Raw genomic sequence first — 21,451 nt, forward strand, 5'->3', positions numbered from 1 at the left:
AGCAGTTTTTAGTATACCTGTTGTCTGTCAGTCTGTGTTAAAGAACAAAAGAAAAAAAATCACTCAGATCAGATCTGCTCTTGACTAAATAACTTTTTCATATTTAATATGGAATAATACATAAATATAATCTATATTTATGACTTTATACATCATAGTATTTTGTTCCTGAACAGTAGCAGCTACTGTTAGTTTTAGGCTATAGCCTACCTGCAAAAAGTTAAAACACAGTTTGTTTCATGTGTATCCTTGTGCTATTGCATTGCTAGTAACTTGTTCATTTATTACTGACCGTTTAATTGTCTTTATGTAACATTATTTATTAAAATGCAAGGTTACTTGAGTCAGAAAAAATTAAAACAATAACTTTTTCTTGAGGTGTTTGCGTTGCGGCTTCGTGTGCTTTGGATGTGCCCAGAAAACTAGTTTGGAGCGTGTGAGTACCGAGTGGTTTAAAAAGACGTGCAAATGATAAACTTTTGTGATGATGCAACACTGACCCGATTAGGCAAGTGACAGTTCTGTCAGCTGAGCTAAAGTCTTGTATTGCAGCGTGCAGCAGCTCTCTTAGTGCAGACGAGATGCGCTGATGTGAGGCAATTTTGAGAGAGTGAGAGCCAGAAGACGCGGTACAGCTGAACCACTCATGCGGTTTTCAAATGACTGACTTAATCTGATATTCTGTGTGAAATTTTTTTTTTAATCATCTAACCTACATTGTATATTAAATACATGTTTGTGGGAATTTTCCAAATGTGCGAAACCTGCGGGAATGAGTAAAACCAAAATGCGCAATCCCGCACCGAGATTCAGGAAATGATTAAACATATATTCTGTTATATAGAGATTTGTAAAGTACATTTCCACGACTTTTCCAAAGCTTTCTGAGGTTTTCATGACCGTACGAACCTTTAAATCGTTTTGATGAAATTTCTGCTCCACTTCGTGTGGTGGTAGTGAGACGGGTCCCTGTAAGATATTAGGGTATTCTATAGTCTTTGGACGGGAGAGAGCGCTCAAAACTCTTCAGATTAATTTAGTGGAACATTAATATAATATAGAATCATCCTCTGTCAAGAATTGAGGCGTGAACATGTGAGAATTTATCATTATCTTTCTAAATGTGCGCTCTTTTGGGCGAAAGGCTTAATTGAACCGTTTAAAGTAGCCATGTGATCACAAATTAATCGGCGATTCGGCGCAGCGCATACGGGATTTAATACGCGTGTCCTTTTTCTATGTGGAAAAAATCATAAATTCCAGTTTATGCTGTTTGATTATGGCTTTGAAGGTCGTAGTTGGAAGCTGTTAGCCCCGGCTGGCCCGTGTGCGCAGTTGAAATGCGGCTAATAATTTCTGACTGGCACATAACTGAACAAATGTAAACGGGTTAAGGCGGGGGCTGCAGCTCATTCAAGCCCAATGGTAAGTCCGGCCATGATGGAGGCAGAGGGCAACTGGCTTATTTGGGCTGACCTGTCCAAAACATTATCAAGCACACAGTTAAAATCACCACCTACAATAACATGTGAATCAGTAAAATCAGACAATAAATTAAATATTTTAGTAAAGATGGTAGGGTCATCAGAATTTGGTCCATACACATTAAGAAGTGTAACATGAAATGAATAAATGTAACCAGTTACCAAAATATATAGACCGTTTAGATCACTCAAAGTGGAAACATGTCTAAAAGGAACTGTCTTGCGGATTAAGATTGCAACTCCTCTAGCCTTGCTGGAGAATGTGGACTGAAAGATATGGCCATTTATGCATTAAAGCATCTTCTCTCTCGTGGGCCTAATATGGGTCTCCTGCAAGTACATAACATCAGCAGACAGAGATTTCAAATGGGAAAATACTTTAGCTCGCTTGATCACATGACCCAAGCCATGCACATTCCAGCTGGTAAAAGTGATGCCGCTGCCCTTCGAAGGTAAACTAGGATTCATACAAAAGTTGAAAATAAACAATGTACAAGCATACTGCCCTTTTAAAACACTTAATGGTATAAAAATAAAAAAAACAACTCACACAAAAAGAATATTACCCCCCAACTCCAGTCCCACTTTCCCAAACAAAGTGAGAACACGCATCCCAAAAACTCACTGAGGGGTAGCTGGACCATCAGAACAGCGAACCTATTGCTAAGAAGCCCTACAGCTCCCTCTCCAACCACATAAATAACTTTATGAACAAAAAACGGTCATATAAATGTCCCAGTCTGAATTGCTGTTGCATAAAAGTCACATACCAGAGCATATTATGCCAGCATATATAAATGATTTTCAAAACAGCGTCCCGATGTTGACCTCTGTGGGGTGTCCTCCCCAGTCGATCCACTTCCAACGGCTTAGAGAAGTTGCTAACGCCCAGTAGGTCAGGAATAAACTTTGTCAGAAATTCCATGGGGCGCCCATTCTCTATCTTCTCAGGCAAGCCGACAATTTTAATGTTTTGCCACCTGGAGCGAGCTTTCAGATCGATCACTTTCTCACGAAGAGCTTTATTCTCTTACTGTACTTCTGCGCACTTCTGCTCGACGAGGGAAAGGCGGCAGTCATAATCGACAGTAGCATTTTCCACCTCCTTAATTCTATCCCCGAGGCACACTAAAGATGCTTGAGTGGACGACAAAGATGCTTCCAGAAGATCAAATCGATCAGTCATCATTTTCCTCATATTCTGTATTGCCAGAAGAATACTGGTAGATTCCGCGTAAGTCTCGCCACTCGACCCCGAGGATGCCATGGCCTGTTCTGCCATTTCCGACGGTGACTGAGCAGGGTATTCATTCAATGCATTATCCAACTTCTTTCCACTTTCAACTTTGGGCTTAGTCATTATACAGCTCTTCAACAAAGAAAATTATGAAGTAAAAGAAACCAAGAAATTAAAACAATGACCGATTAACTAATATGGAGAGGAGCTCAGCAGAACACGTCTACTCCATTGTGTACTCAATAGCACCCCCGTATATAATATTTCTGTCAGGACCACTATTGTCACTATTGACAATTAGCATACAGTTTGGATTGGCGGTATAGTTCTGTTCTGGGCAAGAACTCCCTGCGCATCCATGCAGCCTAGCATGGATGAGAGCAGGGAGAGCAGCGATAACCCCCCCAGGGTAAACAGAACAGAACCAACATAAATGTATTGCAGATATCGTTAAAGTTTAATAATTTTATGTACACATTTTAGAATTAGTCTGATTCAAAGGATAATCAGAAGGCTGAATCCTGACTAACAGAGGAGGAACTGGGGATGGAGGAGGGTAATTAACTATTGAGCAATGCGAAAACTGCTGATAATACTGAGGGACCTTATATATGAATGCTTAGATAGGTGTCGTATTCCTAGGTAGACGGGGATCAGCTGCGAGTCAGCTGATGCGAGCTTGACTAACGTGACCTGCCTGCCCTTAACCAAATTACCAAAACAGGTATGTTGCCAAAACCCGCATAACCTGTAGCAACAATCATGTTGCCTTTAACGGATGACCTAATGAGTATGTTGTCAATACCTTAAAAGCTTAAGCAACATATTCTCAATAACACCAGATAGACTTAAGAAAAACATGTTTCCGATTCAACTACAGCTTTAAAAACAAGCATGTTACGAATAACGACCAGACTGCTCTGGAACAAGCATGTTCCCAACAATACAGCTATAACTTAAGAACAAGCCTGTTCCCAATAATGACCAGGTAGCTTAAGAACAAGCATATACCCAACACAACTACAGCTTTTAGAACAAGCATGTTCCAATAACAACCAGATAGCTCTGGGACAAGTGTGTTCCCGACAATACAACTATAACTTAAGAACAAGCATATTCACAATAACAACCGAGAGCTTAAGAACAAGCATGTTTCCAATACGACTAGACAAAACAGGCGTGTCTGGTACCGGAGCAGAATCAACGCTGAACTGACTGCTGCATCCGAAACTGGAAAAAACAGGCGTGTCTGGTACCGGAGCAGAATCAACGCTGAACTGACTGCTGCATCCGAAACTGGGAAATGCTGCCTTTGGAGGACACATTTCAAGGTAGGAAGGCATCAAGACACGTCAAATCCAATGTTAGCTTCACTTCCTGCCTCCTGAGATACCCTCATCTGGCCGATATTTAAAGGCAGAATAGATGCATCCTTCACTGCCTTGATACCCACAATCCTGTGTGTCCTATCCCGTGGTGGTTGAGCAAAATAAAGATGGCGTCTGAAGTTATTTCTAGCGAGAAATCAGTATTATTAAGTAATTAAATATTCGCTTAGTTATCACCGAAGCTCGTTCTATTTTGTTGTAGATCATTGAACGTTAAGCTGCCTCAGAAGCGTGTCCACTATCAGTTTCATGAGTTACCTTCATGAACAAATGCTGCCTGCGAAGTCATTGGCTGATAGGCAGCATGTCAGCAGCCTAAGTTTTCAGATGCAGATGACTTCAACTGAACAACGACCATTTACCATTTTCTCTTGGACCTGAGCCGCAGCAGAATTGATTCCATTTGCACCATGGTCGTTATTTTCTGCTGTTTAAATCTGTGCTGTAGTGCTATAAAATAAAGGCGACTTGACTATGTTAAAGGGGACATAACGCAGACAGTTTCGGCCAATCTCATGTTAATCTTGAGTACCTATAGTGTAGTATTGCATCATTCACATCTCCGAAGAGTCTTCAGTTTTATCAGATTTATAAAGAAAGATACAGCTTACAATTCTCTCCGAAAACGCTCCTGGAGGCGAGCCGTGGGCGGAGCTGAAGAGTCGCGAGCACTTACGGGCCGACTGGCAACAAACACAGACATTTGATGCAGTTTTACAGCAGTTCCGAGTCATGACCAGTTCCGAGTCATGACCGGGATCTTTTATCGCTGGGACTGCTACAGTTTCGGCCAATCTCATGTTAATCTTGAGTACCTATAGTGTAGTATTGCATCATTCACATCTCCGAAGAGTCTTCAGTTTTATCAGATTTATAAAGAAAGATACAGCTTACAATTCTCTCCGAAAACGCTCCTGGAGGCGAGCCGTGGGCGGAGCTGAAGAGTCGCGAGCACTTACGGGCCGACTGGCAACAAACACAGACATTTGATGCAGTTTTACAGCAGTTCCGAGTCATGACCGGGATCTTTTATCGCTGAGACTGCTCTGTCTTTCAGTATCAAATGATGTACAAATCCAGTGTCAGAATGTACCTTGTTATAAAACATTCGTCACTGACGGGAACAACAAACACGCTCGTTGCTTCCCCTTCCCCTGGAAAAAACAAATTGCATCCACTGTTCACATAACACTTGCTATAAAATAAAGGCGACTTGACTATGTTAAAGGGGACATAACGCAGACAGTTTCGGCCAATCTCATGTTAATCTTGAGTACCTATAGTGTAGTATTGCATCATTCACATCTCCGAAGAGTCTTCAGTTTTATCAGATTTATAAAGAAAGATACAGCTTACAATTCTCTCCGAAAACGCTCCTGGAGGCGAGCCGTGGGCGGAGCTGAAGAGTCGCGAGCACTTACGGGCCGACTGGCAACAAACACAGACATTTGATGCAGTTTTACAGCAGTTCCGAGTCATGACCAGTTCCGAGTCATGACCGGGATCTTTTATCGCTGGGACTGCTCTGTCTTTCAGTATCAAATGATGTACAAATCCAGTGTCAGAATGTACCTTGTTATAAAACATTCGTCACTGATGGGAACAACAAACACGCTCGTTGCTTCCCCTGGAAAAAACAAATTGCATCCACTGTTCACATAACACTGAAGAAGGTTATTTTTTCCTCACATCCAAAAATACATCTTTAGAGACAGTCTTCTCGAGCAAGTAACTGCAGCACTGCCGATGACTTCAGTAAGTTAACCATGAACCATGTAGAGCGGCTCGCTCTCGCTCGGGTCGCTGAGTGCAAACAGTGTAAACAACTCAGAATGCATGAAATAGCATTAGACCCCCCCTTTAAGTGCAAGCATGTTACCAGTGACAACAGATAAGTACATTGCCAATAGGTCACAAACTAGCACAACACAAGCACGTAACTGAAAACAACTAAATGAGCCAAAGCAAGAAAGATAGCCTTAGCAACATGCATGTTGCCGAACCTGAGAGTATTAAAAGGAACTTAGCTTGTGAAGACGTTTGAGAGAGTATTCCCGATTCCTGCTGATGGTGTTTTGCCTGCCGAATTCGCCATTTAATTAGCTATTGAACAATGTGAAAACTGCTGATAATACCGAGGGACCTTATATATGAATGATTAGATAAGTGTCGTATTCCTATAGATAGATGGGGATCAGCTGATGCGAGCTTGACTAACGTGACCTACCAGAAATAACGCTACGCTTGATTTAAATTGCAATTCATGGTAGTATGTTTGTATTACCTACAGTCGTGGTCAGAATTATCGTCACCCTTGGTAAATATGATCAAAGAAGGCTGTGAAAATAAATCTGCATTGTTAATCATTTTGATCTTTTATTTAAAAAATTCACATAAATCTAACCTGTCATTGGAGAATAAGAATTTAAAATGGGGGGAATATTATTATGACATAAATGTTTTTCTCTAATACACATTGGACACAATTAACGGCACACTTTTATTCAATGCTTTTTGAAACCTCCATTTGGCTTAATAACAGCTCTGAGTTTTCTCCTATAATGCCTGATGAGGTTAGAGAGCACCTGACAAGAGATTAGAGACAATTCCTTCATCCAGAATCTCTCCAGACACTTCAGATTCCCAGCTCCATGATGGTGCTTCTCCTCTTCAGTTCACCACACTCATTTTCTATAGAGTTCAGGTCAGGGAACTGGAATGGCCATAGCAGAAGCTTGGTTTTGTGCCCAGTGACCCATTTTTGTGTTGTTTTTAAGGTTTGTTTTTGGATTATTGTCCAGTTGGAAGATCCAAACATGGCCCATTATAAGATTTCTAACAGAGTCAGTAATTTTTTGCAAAGATGCCATGTATCTACACAAAATGTCCAGGACCTCCAGCAGACATATAGGCCCACGACATTAAAAATACAGCAGTATATTTCATTTTACACATGGGGTACTTTTTATCCCTGTGTGCACCAACCCCATCTTGAGTGTTAGCATTAACTACACAGAGCCGTTGTTCACTGACGAGCTGCGCTAAAAATCGCGCGAATATGAACGTGGTTTGGCGCAGCTCGTCAGTGAACAATGGCTCTGTGTAGTTAATGCTGCTCAATGTGAAAGCACGCAGGTGATGGAGATTTACCGCTGATTACAGAACCGGCTTTCTGACAAGATGCGCGTTAAATATCGCATGCGATTAATCGTGCAGCCCTACATCTGACCATAGAAGCCAGTCCAATTTGAAGTTCCAGTCGTGTCTGACAACAGAATATGCTGGGGATTGTTTTTGGAAACAATTGAAACCTTCCCAAACAACATGTGGTTGTATGGAGACGAGTCTGCTTACAGACAGGAGGTTAAAGAGCTGGCTGTCTGGTGAAGTCTTAACAACCTGGAGCTCAAAACAGTGAAGATGATCGTGGACTTTAGGAGAAACCCCCCTGCATCCCCCCCACTCACCATCATGGACAGCACTGTGGCTGCAGTAGAGTCATTCAGGTTCCTGGGCACCACCATCTCACAGGACCTGAAGTGGGAGACTCACATAAACTCCATTGCTAAAAAGGCCCAGCAGAGTTTGTACTTCCTTCGCCAACTGAAGAAATTCAACCTGCCACAGGAGCTGCTGAAACAGTTCTACTCGGCCATCATTGAGTCTGTACTGTGTTCATTCATAACTGTCTGGTTTGGTTTAGGCCCCCCCAAATCAGACATCAAAGTGAAAGTGAAAGTGAAAGTGACTTGACATGTGGCCAAGTATGGTGACCCATACTAGGAATTAGTGCTCTGCATTTATCCCATCCTAAGTGCACACACACAGCAGTGAACACACCCGGAGCAGTGGGCAGCCATTTATGCTGCAGTGCCCGGGGAGCAGTTGGGGGTTCGGTGCCTTGCTCAAGGGCACTTCAGTCGTGGTATTGAAGGTGGAGAGAGTGCTGTACATTCACTCCCCCACCTACAATCCCTGCCGGTACGAGACTCGAACCCGTGAGACTCTCTAACCATTAGGCCACGACTTCCCCCAAGAGAATACAACGGATAGTCAGGACTGCTGAGAGGATCATTGGTGTTCCCCTGCTCAACCTCAAAGATCTTTACACTTTCAAATTGAGGAAAAGGGCTAAGAAATCACTTTGGACCCCACACACCCAGCACATTCTCTCTTTGAACTGTTGTCTTCTGGTCGGTGCTACAGAGCACTGAGCACCAAAACAGCCAGGCACAAGAACAGTTTTTTTCCCGCAGGTCATATTCAGCCTGAACAATTAAAAAGTTCACAAATACACACTGTCCATCATAACTGACACTTTTATACATAGTATCTGGAAACTGTATATTATAAACTGATGAGGTGATAAAGTTATGAGACGAGTTATAAACTTTTTTTTTTGCAATCCAAGTTGCAATATCTAACTACTAGGGAGCCTCAGGGCTCAGTTCTTGGACCACTTCTCTTCTCTGTCTACATGGCATCATTAGGTTCTGTCATTCAGAAACATGGCTTTTCATACCCCTGCTATGCTGATGACACTCAACTCTACTTCTCATTCCAACCTGATGATCTGACGATAGCTGCTCGCATCTTAGCTTGTCTAACAGACATTTCTTGCTGAATGAAGGACCATCACCTTCAACTCAACCTTGCCAAGACAGAACTGCTTGTGGTTCCAGCAAACCCATCGTTTCATCACAATTTCACCATCCAGTTAGTGTACTGCGTTAAGCTAACTGAGACTTGTTATAGCACTTGTATATCATTGCTCTTTTGTTGATTTTGATTGCTTCCATTGTCATCATTTGTAAGTCGCTTTGGATAAAAGCATCTGCTAAATGTAAATGTAAACTACATAAACGGTACACTTGTAAATAACATATCTGTACATTCATTTAAACAATTTGTTTTTCCTCTATATTTCTATTTCTGTATATAGTTATTTATTTTTCAGTTTTTCTTATTTTAGTGTTATTTCATCTTTACTGTGTAATTATATGCATGTCTGCACTATCATGTATGTTTGCACTATGTGTGTACTTTCTTCTGCACTGGAAGCTCCTGTCACCAAGTCAAATTCCTTGTGTGTGTGTAAAGATTGCGGTTAAACACAGTAAAGAATAAAAAAAAAATCAACAAACAAAAGGAAATAGAATTACTTGATAATTTATGTATAGTGTAACAGAAGCAAATTCTTACTAAAGAAGATCAGCTAAAAATCAATCTCAACTTGATCTGATCTACCTAGATCTAACTAAAGGCGCTTTTATTCGTTCAAGGGCAAAATGGCTAGAAGAGGGTGAAAAAAAATACAAGCTATTTCTTTGCTCTAGAGAAAATAAATCTTAGAAGGAATAATTTAACTGCACTAAATATTGGTAGCCATTGTACAGACCCTACAAATTTCTGATTTTGTCTTTTCCTTTTATAGTAATTTATATAATTCTAAATTTCATCTATATAATTGTTCAAAAATTCTAAATATTTCTATTATTAATAAATAATTTCATGATTTATACGATTCAAACATATCCTCTCTTGAGATTAAAGATGCCCTTCTTATGAAAAATGGAAAGCACCTAGTAGACAGGCTGACCTTAGAATTTTATTTACATTTTTGTGAACAGATTGAAAATCCTCTTTATAATATATATGTAACGCTCAGCCTAATAAAAGGCTGGCTTTTTATTACACACAATAACAAATGTATATTCTACAGTGTATAATACTTCAGCTTCATTCATCGCACCAAAAGATAAACTGCAGTGCTTTACAACTATAGGTCAGGAAGAGCTAAATAAACTTATCACTGCATCTAAACCAACAATTGGTGGCTGACTAAATACTTTTTTTCCCCACTGTACCTGTTAGATCCTGTACCCACTAAATTACTGAAAGAGTTGTTACCTGTAGCAGAAGAACCGCTTCTCAATATTATTAACTCGTCATTGTCTTTAGGTCACATCCCAAAGCCATTCAAGCTGGCGGTTATTAAGCCTCTTATTAAGAAACCACAACTAGATCCTAGTGAACTGGCAAATTACAGACCCATTTCAAATCTTCCGTTTATGTCTAAAGTTTTAGAAAAAGTTGTGTCTGCTCAATTGTGCTCCTTCCTGCAACAAAATCTCTATGAAGAATTTCAGTCAGGTTTCAGGCCCCACCATAGCACAGAATCTGCACTTGTTAAAATTACAAATGATTTGCTTTTTGCATCAGACCAAGGCTGCATCTCATTGCTAGTTTTACTTGATCTTAGTGCTGCGTCGACACTATAGATCATGACATACTCATAGATCAATTACGAAACTATACAGGTATTCAAGGGCAGGCTTTAAGATCGTTTAGATTCTACCTGTCCGATCACTACCACTTTGTTCATTTAAATGGGAAGTCATCTCAATTATCACCAGTAAAATATGAAGTCCCACAAGGATCTGTCCTAGGTCCTCTGCTATTTTTAATATACATGTTGCCCCTTGGTAATCTTATTAGAAAATATGGGAATAGTTTCCACTGTTAAGCTGACGATACTCAACTATCTATCTCAACAAGACCAGATGAAACTTCTAAACTATCTAAGCTAACAAAATGTGTTTTGTCTTGCCCCTTTTGATTCTGTCTGCCGATCGTCGACCTGTGCTAGCTCTAGGACTATTCTTGTGTTTTGCCCACCATATACCTGTTTGCCCTCATCTGACCCATGCCTGCTGTATGACCACGTCTCTGTCTTCGTTTCAATAAAGCTCTGCGAATGGATCCGCAAGTCTCACGTCTCGTCAGCCCCGTAACACCCTCAGAGGACCTCAGATGATGCCAACCCTGAAACAACATACAGAACTACCAATTTTTTCTATAAGTTTGATTGCATCATATAATAATAAAATAGTGTTCATCGTCTGTTTGATTACATCTTTAATTTCCCTGGATTCACCCCTTTTGTCTTGCCCCTTTTGATTCTGTCTGCCGATCGTCGACCTGTGCTAGCTCTAGGACTATTCTTGTGTTTTGCCCACCATATACCTGTTTGCCCTCATCTGACCCATGCCTGCTGTATGACCACGTCTCTGTCTTCGTTTCAATAAAGCTCTGCGAATGGATCCGCAAGTCTCACGTCTCGTCAGCCCCGTAACACCCTCAGAGGACCTCAGATGATGCCAACCCTGAAACAACATACAGAACTACCAATTTTTTCTATAAGTTTGATTGCATCATATAATAATAAAATAGTGTTCATCGTCTGTTTGATTACATCTTTAATTGATTTTTCCGTACATTTCTGCCATATGTACATTAACTGAGTCACTACTGATAAGCTACTACTAAATATTGTAGAAACTTAAAGGGTTAGTTCACCCAAAAATGAAAATGATGTCAATAATTACTCACCCTCATGTCGTTTCAAACCCGTAAGACCTTCGTTTATCTTCGGAACACAAATTAAGATATTTTTGATGGAATCTGAGAGCTGTCTGACCCTGCATAGACAGCAATACAACTGAAATGTTCCCAAGTCCAGAAACGTAGCAAGGAGATCTGTAAAATAATCCATGTGACATCAGTGGTTCATCCTCAATTATACGAAGCTATGAGAATACATTTTGTGCACAAAAGAAATAAAAAACGACTTTATTCAACAATTCGTCTCCTCCGCATCCGCATGGTGCCATTTTGGAGAATATCCGCTGGACTTCAGACTACAGATTCAGATCTCTCTTTGAACTGTTCAGGTCCATTCAGATCAAATCACAACAACGTAGGAAACCGATCCAGCGTGACACAGCTGACACAGAATAGCATATGCTGTTTACGTCCAGAGGATGTTCTCCAAAATGGAACAGTATTAAGTTGTTGAATGTGTTGATATAATGTCTTTGAATAGATGATAATGTCGTCGATGTAGACGAAACAGATTTCCCCCCTCAAGTCAGTTAGGACTCTCTCCATCAAACACTGGAAAGTGGCAGTGGCATTACTGTAATTTGATTACTTTTTTAGTAACGGAGTAATTTAACACGTTATAATTTTCAAAATAGTGATTAGAGTATAGTTACAAGCCGAGGTCTCTATACGTTACTGCCATGTTACATTGCTGAAAGAATGCAGAGTTTTATAATTTAGAGATTGTAAAAAGGATGTAGCACACGCATTGTCGAGTCAAGTGCCAGTGCTTTAGAGACCTGCTCTCCTGCGAGACCCGACACAACAGTGTGCGGCGCGGGACAAGATGGGAGAGTGCTGGTGCGGGCGGGTAGACACTCGTGTGGGATGCAGGAGAATAAAATGATTCACGGGACTCCCGCAAAATAGAAATATCTAAACATAAAATATCTAAAACAAATAAATTGTTATTCATCTATTGCACAAAAGCAACATGAACTAATATAAAATATATACGATTAACAGGTGCAAGCATATGCAGAGTTCCTATTTAGGCTATAACAGGTATTTGCAGCATTGAGCAATTCAGTGCTGAAATTTGCGTGCTCACGAATCCTCTCATTATAACACACAAATTGTAGACCTTATGAAAGATTCATTATGCATTCATCTATTGTGTTATAACAGAGATTTGTGAGATTGCGATGAACTGAGATGTCTTTTAGAGATTATAAATGCAGCGCTCTTTGCTGGCATTCTGCCATGCCAAACCATGCATGCAGCAGCCGCTTGCTTTAGTTAAAAATAACAGTGTTCTGTGAATGTTGATGCTTTAATAACAAATATTTGTCGGGAACGTGTATGCTGGGAATTCATAAATTTAATGGAGAAAAAAGTAACGTAACTAGTAATGTAACTAATTACTAATTACTTTTCAAATAAAGTAATCAGAACAGTAACGTGATTACTTTTAAAAGGAGTAATCATTAATCAGTAATTTGATTACATTTTCAGAGTAACCCAACACTGGTCATGAATCAGTGGCATTGGGTAAGCGTTGGGTACAGTCTTGCTGTTTAACTTTCTGTAATCCACACAGAACTTGTATGAGCCATCAGGTTTTGGGACCAGGATCACAGGTGAAGACCACGGCGAGAAGGAGGGCTCAATGATGTTGTTTTGGAGCATCTGATCAACTTGTTCTTCGATGATCTGATTTCAAATAAAGTAATCAGAACAGTAACGTAATTACTTTTAAAAGGAGTAATCATTAATCAGTAATTTGATTACATTTTCAGAGTAACCCAACACTGGTCATGAATCAGTGGCATTGGGTAAGCGTTGGGTACAGTCTTGCTGTTTAACTTTCTGTAATCCACACAGAACTTGTATGAGCCATCAGGTTTTGGGACCAGGATCACAGGGGAAGACCACGGCGAGAAGGAGGGCTCAATGATGTTGTTTTGGAGCATCTGGTCAACTTGTTCTTCGATGATCTGATTTTTGAGGGGCGAAATTCTGTATGCCTGGGATTTAAAAGGTATATCGTCAGTCAATGTGATCTTGTGTTGTACGACTGATGTTTTATCCAGGATGTTTGAAGTGGTGAGTGGCCAGGTGGAGATCAACTGCCGCAGCTCTTCCTGATTGTCAGAGTCCCATTGTGTAATCTCTGGGGTGAATGACATGAGTTCAGGAAGTCTGCAAGTTTGTGCCAGAATGAGCTTGACCAGAGGGTGTAGTCAGACCTGCTGGAACCTGTGATGGCAGGAAAGAGTAATATGTGTATCCTTTTCCAGATCTTAAGCCATACCTGCCTTGTCCCACTTCCAACACAGCTCCATTGCCGTTCAGGAAGTTTAACCCAGCAGTAAGGGGAAAGGCGAGGTGAGTGTTTTTCAGGATATATGTATCCACCGTGCACTCTTGATCATGCCAGTGATACAGTAACTTTTGCAGGTCTCTGGATTGGTGAATCGTTCTATCTGCCATTATGAATCTCTGAGGGGCAGAGGTAATGACTGGTGGACTCTCAGTCTTCAGCTGTTTCCACAGGCTCTCCTGCAACAAGGTGTAAGAGCTTCCCGTGTCTAACACCGCCTTCACCTCCTGTCCATTCACCCTTACAGGAACGACGAAGAGAGATGTAATTGAACAGGGTTGTGCCAGGGTCACTCCAGCCAGGTTTTTGCTGTTGGTATGCTCTGCAGACTTCTTGGTCTTATCTTTGCTACCTTTGGTACCAAATTTTTGCCAGTAGTCCTTCGCTCCCATGCAATCCCTTTCCACCATTGACCCAACCCAAGAGGGGAACTCTAGGTGGATGGGAGGGCGAGCACAAAATGAGGATGAGCCAGCCATAACTGAGGAGGTAAGCACATTAGGTGGGGGATATGCACAGGAGGAGTTACATCATAAGTAGTATTTTAAGCTGGATGAGTTGGACCTTTCTGTTTAGCATTAGCTGGCATTGGGGTCTGTGGACAATAGACTGGAGAAATGTGGGAGGAAGCTGGTGAGTAGGCCTGTAATCTGGAGAGTGTGGGAGTACTGGTGAGTCTTAGTTTTTTCATTTGACTTTCCCATTTAGCATCTCTCCTCAGAAAACATTCAGTTACAGCCCTTTCTAATTTTTCCAATGATTTTAGGAAATAGTCCTCCAACCCAGCCAAGCTAGCATCCACGGCCTGCCTGAAACTGGTCTCCCGATTTAATGTACTGTCTATTGACTGTTTGAAATCATGCTTTATATTTTGTACTTTCTGATTAAGGGCCAATAAATCCACCTTAACTTGTGCCATGTCTGCCTGCATTGTTTGTCCCATTCCAACATTTAAAATACAACTCCCTTCATCATAATTATCATCAGACTGTTCAGAATCAGAAATGTACAATGAGTTTATCATAGATGTTATTTCAGCAGTAGGATTGTACCTGGTTACAAATGGGCCTGCTGTAAAATCCACATCTGGTTGTTCAACAATCTCTTGTTCATTTACAGGTGTACTTGGATTATCTGTAGTCACCGTGTTCACAGTATTAACATCAGTAACTGGATCAGTGTTAGGTACTTCAATCCTGATAATTACACAAATCCAAACAAACACAACAAAAGAGGTCCCGTACGGGCCACCAATATGTAACACTCTACCTAATAAAAGGCTGGCTACACAAATAAAATTGTCCTGTTACCTCTTTAACCAGCTTGTTCAAATAAGTGAAGACACAATAAATGCTACAGGAAACAAGATTGAATACCAACCAAAAGTGTATTACATCAAAAGACACAAAAAACAATATATACAATATATACAATAAATGAATGTGCCTGTGTGCGTACTGTCCTTTAAAGTCCAATGGTATGTGTGTGCCTGTGTGTGTGTATTTTCGGTTCGGCCTCACCGGTGTAGTATTTAGAGTCTGGGAGCACAAGCACTGTTCTGTGATGAAATCCAATTCAGGGTAGGGCTGGACAATAATTCAATATCAATATGTATCGCGATATAATTTTTTTCAATAACGGTGATATGATTTTTAAACACATTTCTGATATTTCGATATTACCAGTTTCCCATACATTGATTTTTTTCTGGCTGAAGCACATTTGTTTCAATCTATAAGAATAATCAGCCTACACTACCAGTCAAAAGTTTTTGAACAGTAAGATTTTTTATGTTTTTTTTTTTTTAAGAATTCTCTTCTGCTCACCAAGCCTGCATTTATTTGATCCAAAGTACAGCAAAATTAGTAAAATGTTGAAATATTTTTACTATTTAAAATGGCTTTCTATTTGAATAGATTTTAAAATATTATTTATTCCTGTGATCATACATAGGTAAATTTTCAGCATCATTACTCCAGTCTTCAGTGTCACATGATCCTTCAGAAATCATTATAATATGCTGATTTGCTGATTATCAATATTTAAAACAGATGAGTAATTTTTTTTTCAGGATTCTTTGATGAATAGAAAGATCCAAAGATCAGCATTTATCTGAAATAAAAAGCTTTTGTAACATCCATTCAGTATAATTTTTATTATTTTTTTGGGAAAGAAATTATAGAAATTAATACTTTTATTTAGCAAGGATGCTTAAAATTGATCAAAAGTGATGATAAAGGCATTTATAATGTTACAAAAGATTTCTATTTCAGATAAATAGTGTTCATATCGATATCGGAATTATATCGTATCGACCGAAATTAAGAAATATATCGTGATATCAATTTTGGCCATATCGTCCAGCCCTAATTCAGGGTATCATTTTGTTAATTGCTATACCTGATAAAGATCCACATCTCCTAGAAAATTGGAGGCAATTGATTATAAACTAATTATGCTAAGTATCAAACAGGCTTTCTAAAAGGTCATTACATAATAATATTAGATTAGCTGTTACGATTGCCAGCAGGAGTGCCCACAAGCTTCACTAGAGGGCACTCCATCTCGTACCTTTGCCATTCACCCACCATTTCCCATAATCCTTTGCCAGAACTCATCAGTTCACAGCTGTCACACATTAGGAGGACTATAAAGCTTGCACACACACACATTTTTGATTTGGAATTTATTGTTAACCTTTTTTTGTAATGGCAAAATTTCACATACATAAACAAAAATATATTAATTAATTTCCTATGTTAAATTTGTTTTGTATAGATATGAATTGTTATATTTCTTCAATAAAACTATTAAAAAATAAAAAATATGAGGCATGTTTAAAATACTATGACATAAGCTTCAATCCCCCTGGTACTTTGTAATGTCATTATATGTAAAACTTTACTGTGATCTATGATTTGTTTGTTTTTATATGTTTATAATTTGCAATGTTATTAATTGTATGTTCCTATTCTCTGCAATAAAAAAGACTTAATAAACTAAAACTGCTTACCTCAAACTCTTTTCCCTTCCTCTTTCGCAGCTTTCTCTTTTTTTCAGCAAACAAAAAAAGTACAACTGCCAAACTGTGATTCGTCATGCTCTTTTTGTTTACCACTAGCACATGCCGATCAAAAATGTGAAATTGCTCATAACTCCTAGTCCTTTTGTTGTAGACTCAAGTCTCTGTTATCATTGGAATCCTTGGCTCAAGACAGACAAAAAACATGAAGATTTTCCAGCCGTTTTGAATTTTTCACAAAACCTACTTTTGAGAACTAGTCCTAGGTTTCTCTCCCAATCGGAACCAATCCAGTGCAGAAAAGTTCTCTTGAGTGGGATTAGCAAAAGTTATCAAAACCAAGTGGAAGTTCCGTTGTCCATCGGAACAGGACGCAAAAACGTTTGAAGGGGGTGGACCACTTTTACTAAAACAGCTATAACGTGAATGGAATGAGTGATCTTCACCAAACTCGGAACACAAATGAATTCTCAATATTTGGACAAATTACAAAAATGTGGGCATTTGACCACTTGATGGCAATATAACAGGAAAAACCAAACATGAAAATGGTTGTAACTACGCACCCGCTAGTCTGACTGACTTGAAATTTGGCATGCAGTGTTTGTGTCCAAGGTGCCAGCAATATCTCTAAGGACATTAGTGTATCTTGAAAAAACATGGCTGCCATCAGCCAGTCAAATTGATTAGACAAGGTTAACGGAGGCCGATCGGAACGAAACTGGATGGGCCTGTTTGACTCTGGTTGGCCCCAAATGTCTGTGAGAAATTTGAAAGAAATCAGCCATCTTCAGATGGTCCTAACAAAAAGTTATCAAAAGCTTTTGATGCGGTTTTCAGCAATTCTTTGGCATATTGGCACCAAACTCTGTGTGTCATTGTCACCCCTAGTTATCCACACCACATCAATTTGGGAGCAGCACCACCTATTGGTTAAAAGTGATAAATTATTAAATAATATTTCTAGTCATTTTATTTATTTATTTATTTATTTATTTTTCCAGATAAAATTATCTTAAATTGTCTATAATTGCTTAAATGTCTTAAAAAACACTTGAATCCCGGTAATTGCAGCTTGTAGCTATATTTATTATTATTATTATAATAATATGTGAATTGGGATGCAGTCAAGGTTAATTAAAATTACTATAAACTACAATGTATTTCTTTCTGTATCAGAACAGCTCTTACTTTTTGAACAAGTGTTGTGGCAAGTTCCTCTATAAGTTCTTCCTTGTGGTCATGCAAATAGCAAGCCTCATTCTGTTTCTCCTGTCATATAAAAGAGAAAGAGAAGCAGCCATGAGAAAGAAAAGTGCAACTGTGGTTAGATATTCATGGAACATGAGTAATGATAAAAACTGACAGACAGAGGAGTCAACAACATTTGAAATATACAAAATAAAGTGATATTTGTATGCAGGAGCCTTATATGGGTGTTCAGAAGAACAGACGGATGTAAGCATGAAAGCCTGATGGATTAGTGAATACTTGGATGGGTGGATGAAGGATGACTTAACAGTTGTTTGGTTGGATGGATGATATATAAAGAGGAGTCTCTAACCAGACTGTCTCTGTAGCTCTCAGCTTTAGCAATGGCTTCCTCTATCGCCTCTTCTGCCACGCGTAGAGCAACGGTGAGTGTGTCATGCTGTGACCTGTATGCACATATACACACATTTACAACTCTATCTATTTAATGTCTATATAACTAGACGCACAATGAAAGCTGATTGCTTTCTCTGTGTATGAGTGTGTTTTTGTGTTTGTGTATGTTGGGTGTTTATCTTCATAGCAATTCATGGACTGTTCAAGTTCAGCAGTGATAACAGCAATAGACCAACACTTGTAGTCAAGAGCCCTTGTTCCTCATGCCAACAGGTAACTCAGTATAACACAGGACATATTGCCAAATTTCCCTGTGTGTGTGAGAAAGTAGGCCTATATCTTCTGTAGAGGAAGTGTTTTAAGTTCAGAGTTATCAAAGGGAACGTTTAAATAAAGTCCTCTGTTGTCGGGCTTGATGCAAGTTCTAAGCGCAGTAAAAGGCACACAAACCGTTTCTGTTCTGTAAATCTGACTGAATCTGGCACACAAATAGTTTCTGTTCTGTAAATCTGACTGAATCTGGCACACAAACAGTTTCTGTTCTGTAAATCTGACTGAATCCAGATGCTTTAAGCAGTTACAGACAGGCCTTAGGGTTTCATGTAGATTAATTACCATTTAGATGTGCAATTGTTACAGAGCTGATGGGACGAGAGGCATGCAGATCCATATGCAAGGCTTTATTAAGACGGAGACGTCTCATAAAACAGGCATGGGTCAGACAATGGCAAACAGGTATATTGAGGGCAAGACAGAAAAGTAATCCAAAACGGGCCAAGGTTTCTGGGGTCATGACTGAACTTGGGGGCAGATAACAGGTTCACTGATTGCAATGGGACTGACAGAAACTTCAAACACATTACTTGAAAGTGGACAGACAAATGTCTCAACATTAGACTTACAGACTGAAACAGGACTGACAGAAAGTTCAAAATCAGGATCATTAGCAATATTTAGACAGACAGAAAATGTATTAGTGGCCTCTGGGCTCGTGACTTGGCTAGCAGGGCAGACAGAAGGTTCGTTAATGGCCCCTATGGCCATGACAGGGTTAACTGGGGAGGGAAAAAGTACATTTAAGGCCTCGGTCGCAACAGGCTGGTTTGAGAGTTCCAGAATGGCTCTTGCAGCCGCAACAGAACAGTCAGGAAATTCACAGACAGCGTCCTTGGCTGTGACAGACAGGGCTGAGAGTTCATAGGCAACCTCCTCGGCTGGATCGGAACAGGACAAAAGTCTATAATTGGCCTTCATGACGGTTTTAGTCGAGAGTTCCGAGATAGACTCCTCGGCTGGTTCAGGGCAGGAAAAAAGTTTATAAGCGGCCTCCGCAGCCGCAACAGGACAGGAAGAGAGAGTAGTTCAAGCAGCTTCTCCAGAGGTGGTGGCCCATGCTGCAGAACCTCCCGAGGCGGCGGTGCTCGCTTCAGCTCCTTGCGCGGTGGTGGCGCCCAGCAATGGCGCCCGGCCTCCTTGGCCGGAACAGGACAGGCAGAGAGTTCACAGACAGCCTCCTTGGCCAGAATAGAACAGGTAGAGAGTTCACAGATGGCCTCCATAGCAGTTACAGGACAGGCAGAGAATTCACAGACGGCCTCCATAGCGTTACAGGACTGGCAGAGGGGTCCCAGATGGCCTCCCTGGCCAGAACAGAACAGGACGAGAGTTTATAAGTGGATATCACTGACACCTCTGGAGGTTCTGCAGCGGATGCCGCCACCTCTAGAGGTTCTACAGCCGTACCATCAGGAAACAGGGAAAGTTCATGAATATTCTCCTTAACAAAAGAGGCACAGAGTTCAGCAACGGTTCCTTTGACCGTGACATGACAGGCTGAACGTGTATTGCTGGGTGCCACCACCGCACAAGGAGTTGAAGCCCTCCTTGGCCGGAACAGGACAGGCAGAGAGTTCACAGACAGCCTCCTTGGCCAGAATAGAACAGGTAGAGAGTTCACAGATGGCCTCCATAGCAGTTACAGGACAGGCAGAGAATTCACAGACGGCCTCCATAGCGTTACAGGACTGGCAGAGGGGTCCCAGATGGCCTCCCTGGCCAGAACAGAACAGGACGAGAGTTTATAAGTGGATATCACTGACCCCTCTGGAGGTTCTGCAGCGGATGCCGCCACCTCTAGAGGTTCTACAGCCGTACCATCAGGAAACAGGGAAAGTTTATGAATATTCTCCTTAACAAAAGAGGCACAGAGTTCAGCAACGGTTCCTTTGACCGTGACATGACAGGCTGAACGTGTATTGCTGGGTGCCACCACCGCACAAGGAGCTGAAGCAAGCACCGCCGCATCAGGAGGTTCTGCAGCATGGGCCGCCACCTCTGGAGAAGCTGCAGCAGGCACCATCGCCTCGGGGGAACACGGCAGTGTGCGCCACTACCTCGGGAGGATCTGCAGCATCAGCCGCCACCTTGGGAGACCGCACAGTGGCCGCTGCCATTTCTAACGTTTCAGTGGTGGTGTATGCAGCCCAAATACACCATAAAGCGATCCCCATTGTGGGAAGCGCTACAGACAGACGAAATAGTTCAGGAACTGGAGGGCTTGAGAGCGCTGGTTTAGGAATGCTAGCTGCACGTGCCGACACCAGCAGTGGGTCCTCCATGCTGGAAGTCAGTCTGGGATACTGAAGAACAGTCCTTGAGGATCTGGGTGCAACAGACAGGACTCTGAACGAACAAACGTGATGTGACGTGACTCTGGATGATAAGCTGTGATGTGAAGTGACTCTGGAAGTTCAGGTGAGATGTGACCATACTCTGGAATTTCAGCTGAGACATGACGAGACTCTGGAAGTTCAGCTGAGATGTGACGAGACTCTGGAAGTTCAGCTGAGACGTGACGAGACTCTGGAAGTTCAGCTGAGACGTGACGAGACTCTGGAAGTTCAGCTGAGACGTGACGAGACTCTGGAAGTTCAGCTGAGACGTGAC

General features: G+C 40.9%; 1 protein-coding gene across 1 annotated transcript in view; it reads right to left on the reverse strand.

Annotated features, from left to right (window-relative positions):
- LOC107598185 (rab effector MyRIP-like) overlaps positions 1 to 21,451 on the reverse strand; it is a 184,349-nt gene that overhangs the window by 30,451 nt on the left and 132,447 nt on the right. Inside the window, 2 exon segments of the mRNA XM_016289460.1 lie at positions 18,089 to 18,169; positions 18,462 to 18,548. Coding sequence (XP_016144946.1) covers positions 18,089 to 18,169; positions 18,462 to 18,548 — 168 coding nt within the window.

Source organism: Sinocyclocheilus grahami, unplaced genomic scaffold (assembly GCF_001515645.1).
Source record: "Sinocyclocheilus grahami isolate Dianchi unplaced genomic scaffold, SAMN03320097.WGS_v1.1 scaffold247.1, whole genome shotgun sequence".
Classification (NCBI taxonomy): Eukaryota; Metazoa; Chordata; class Actinopteri; order Cypriniformes; family Cyprinidae; genus Sinocyclocheilus; species Sinocyclocheilus grahami.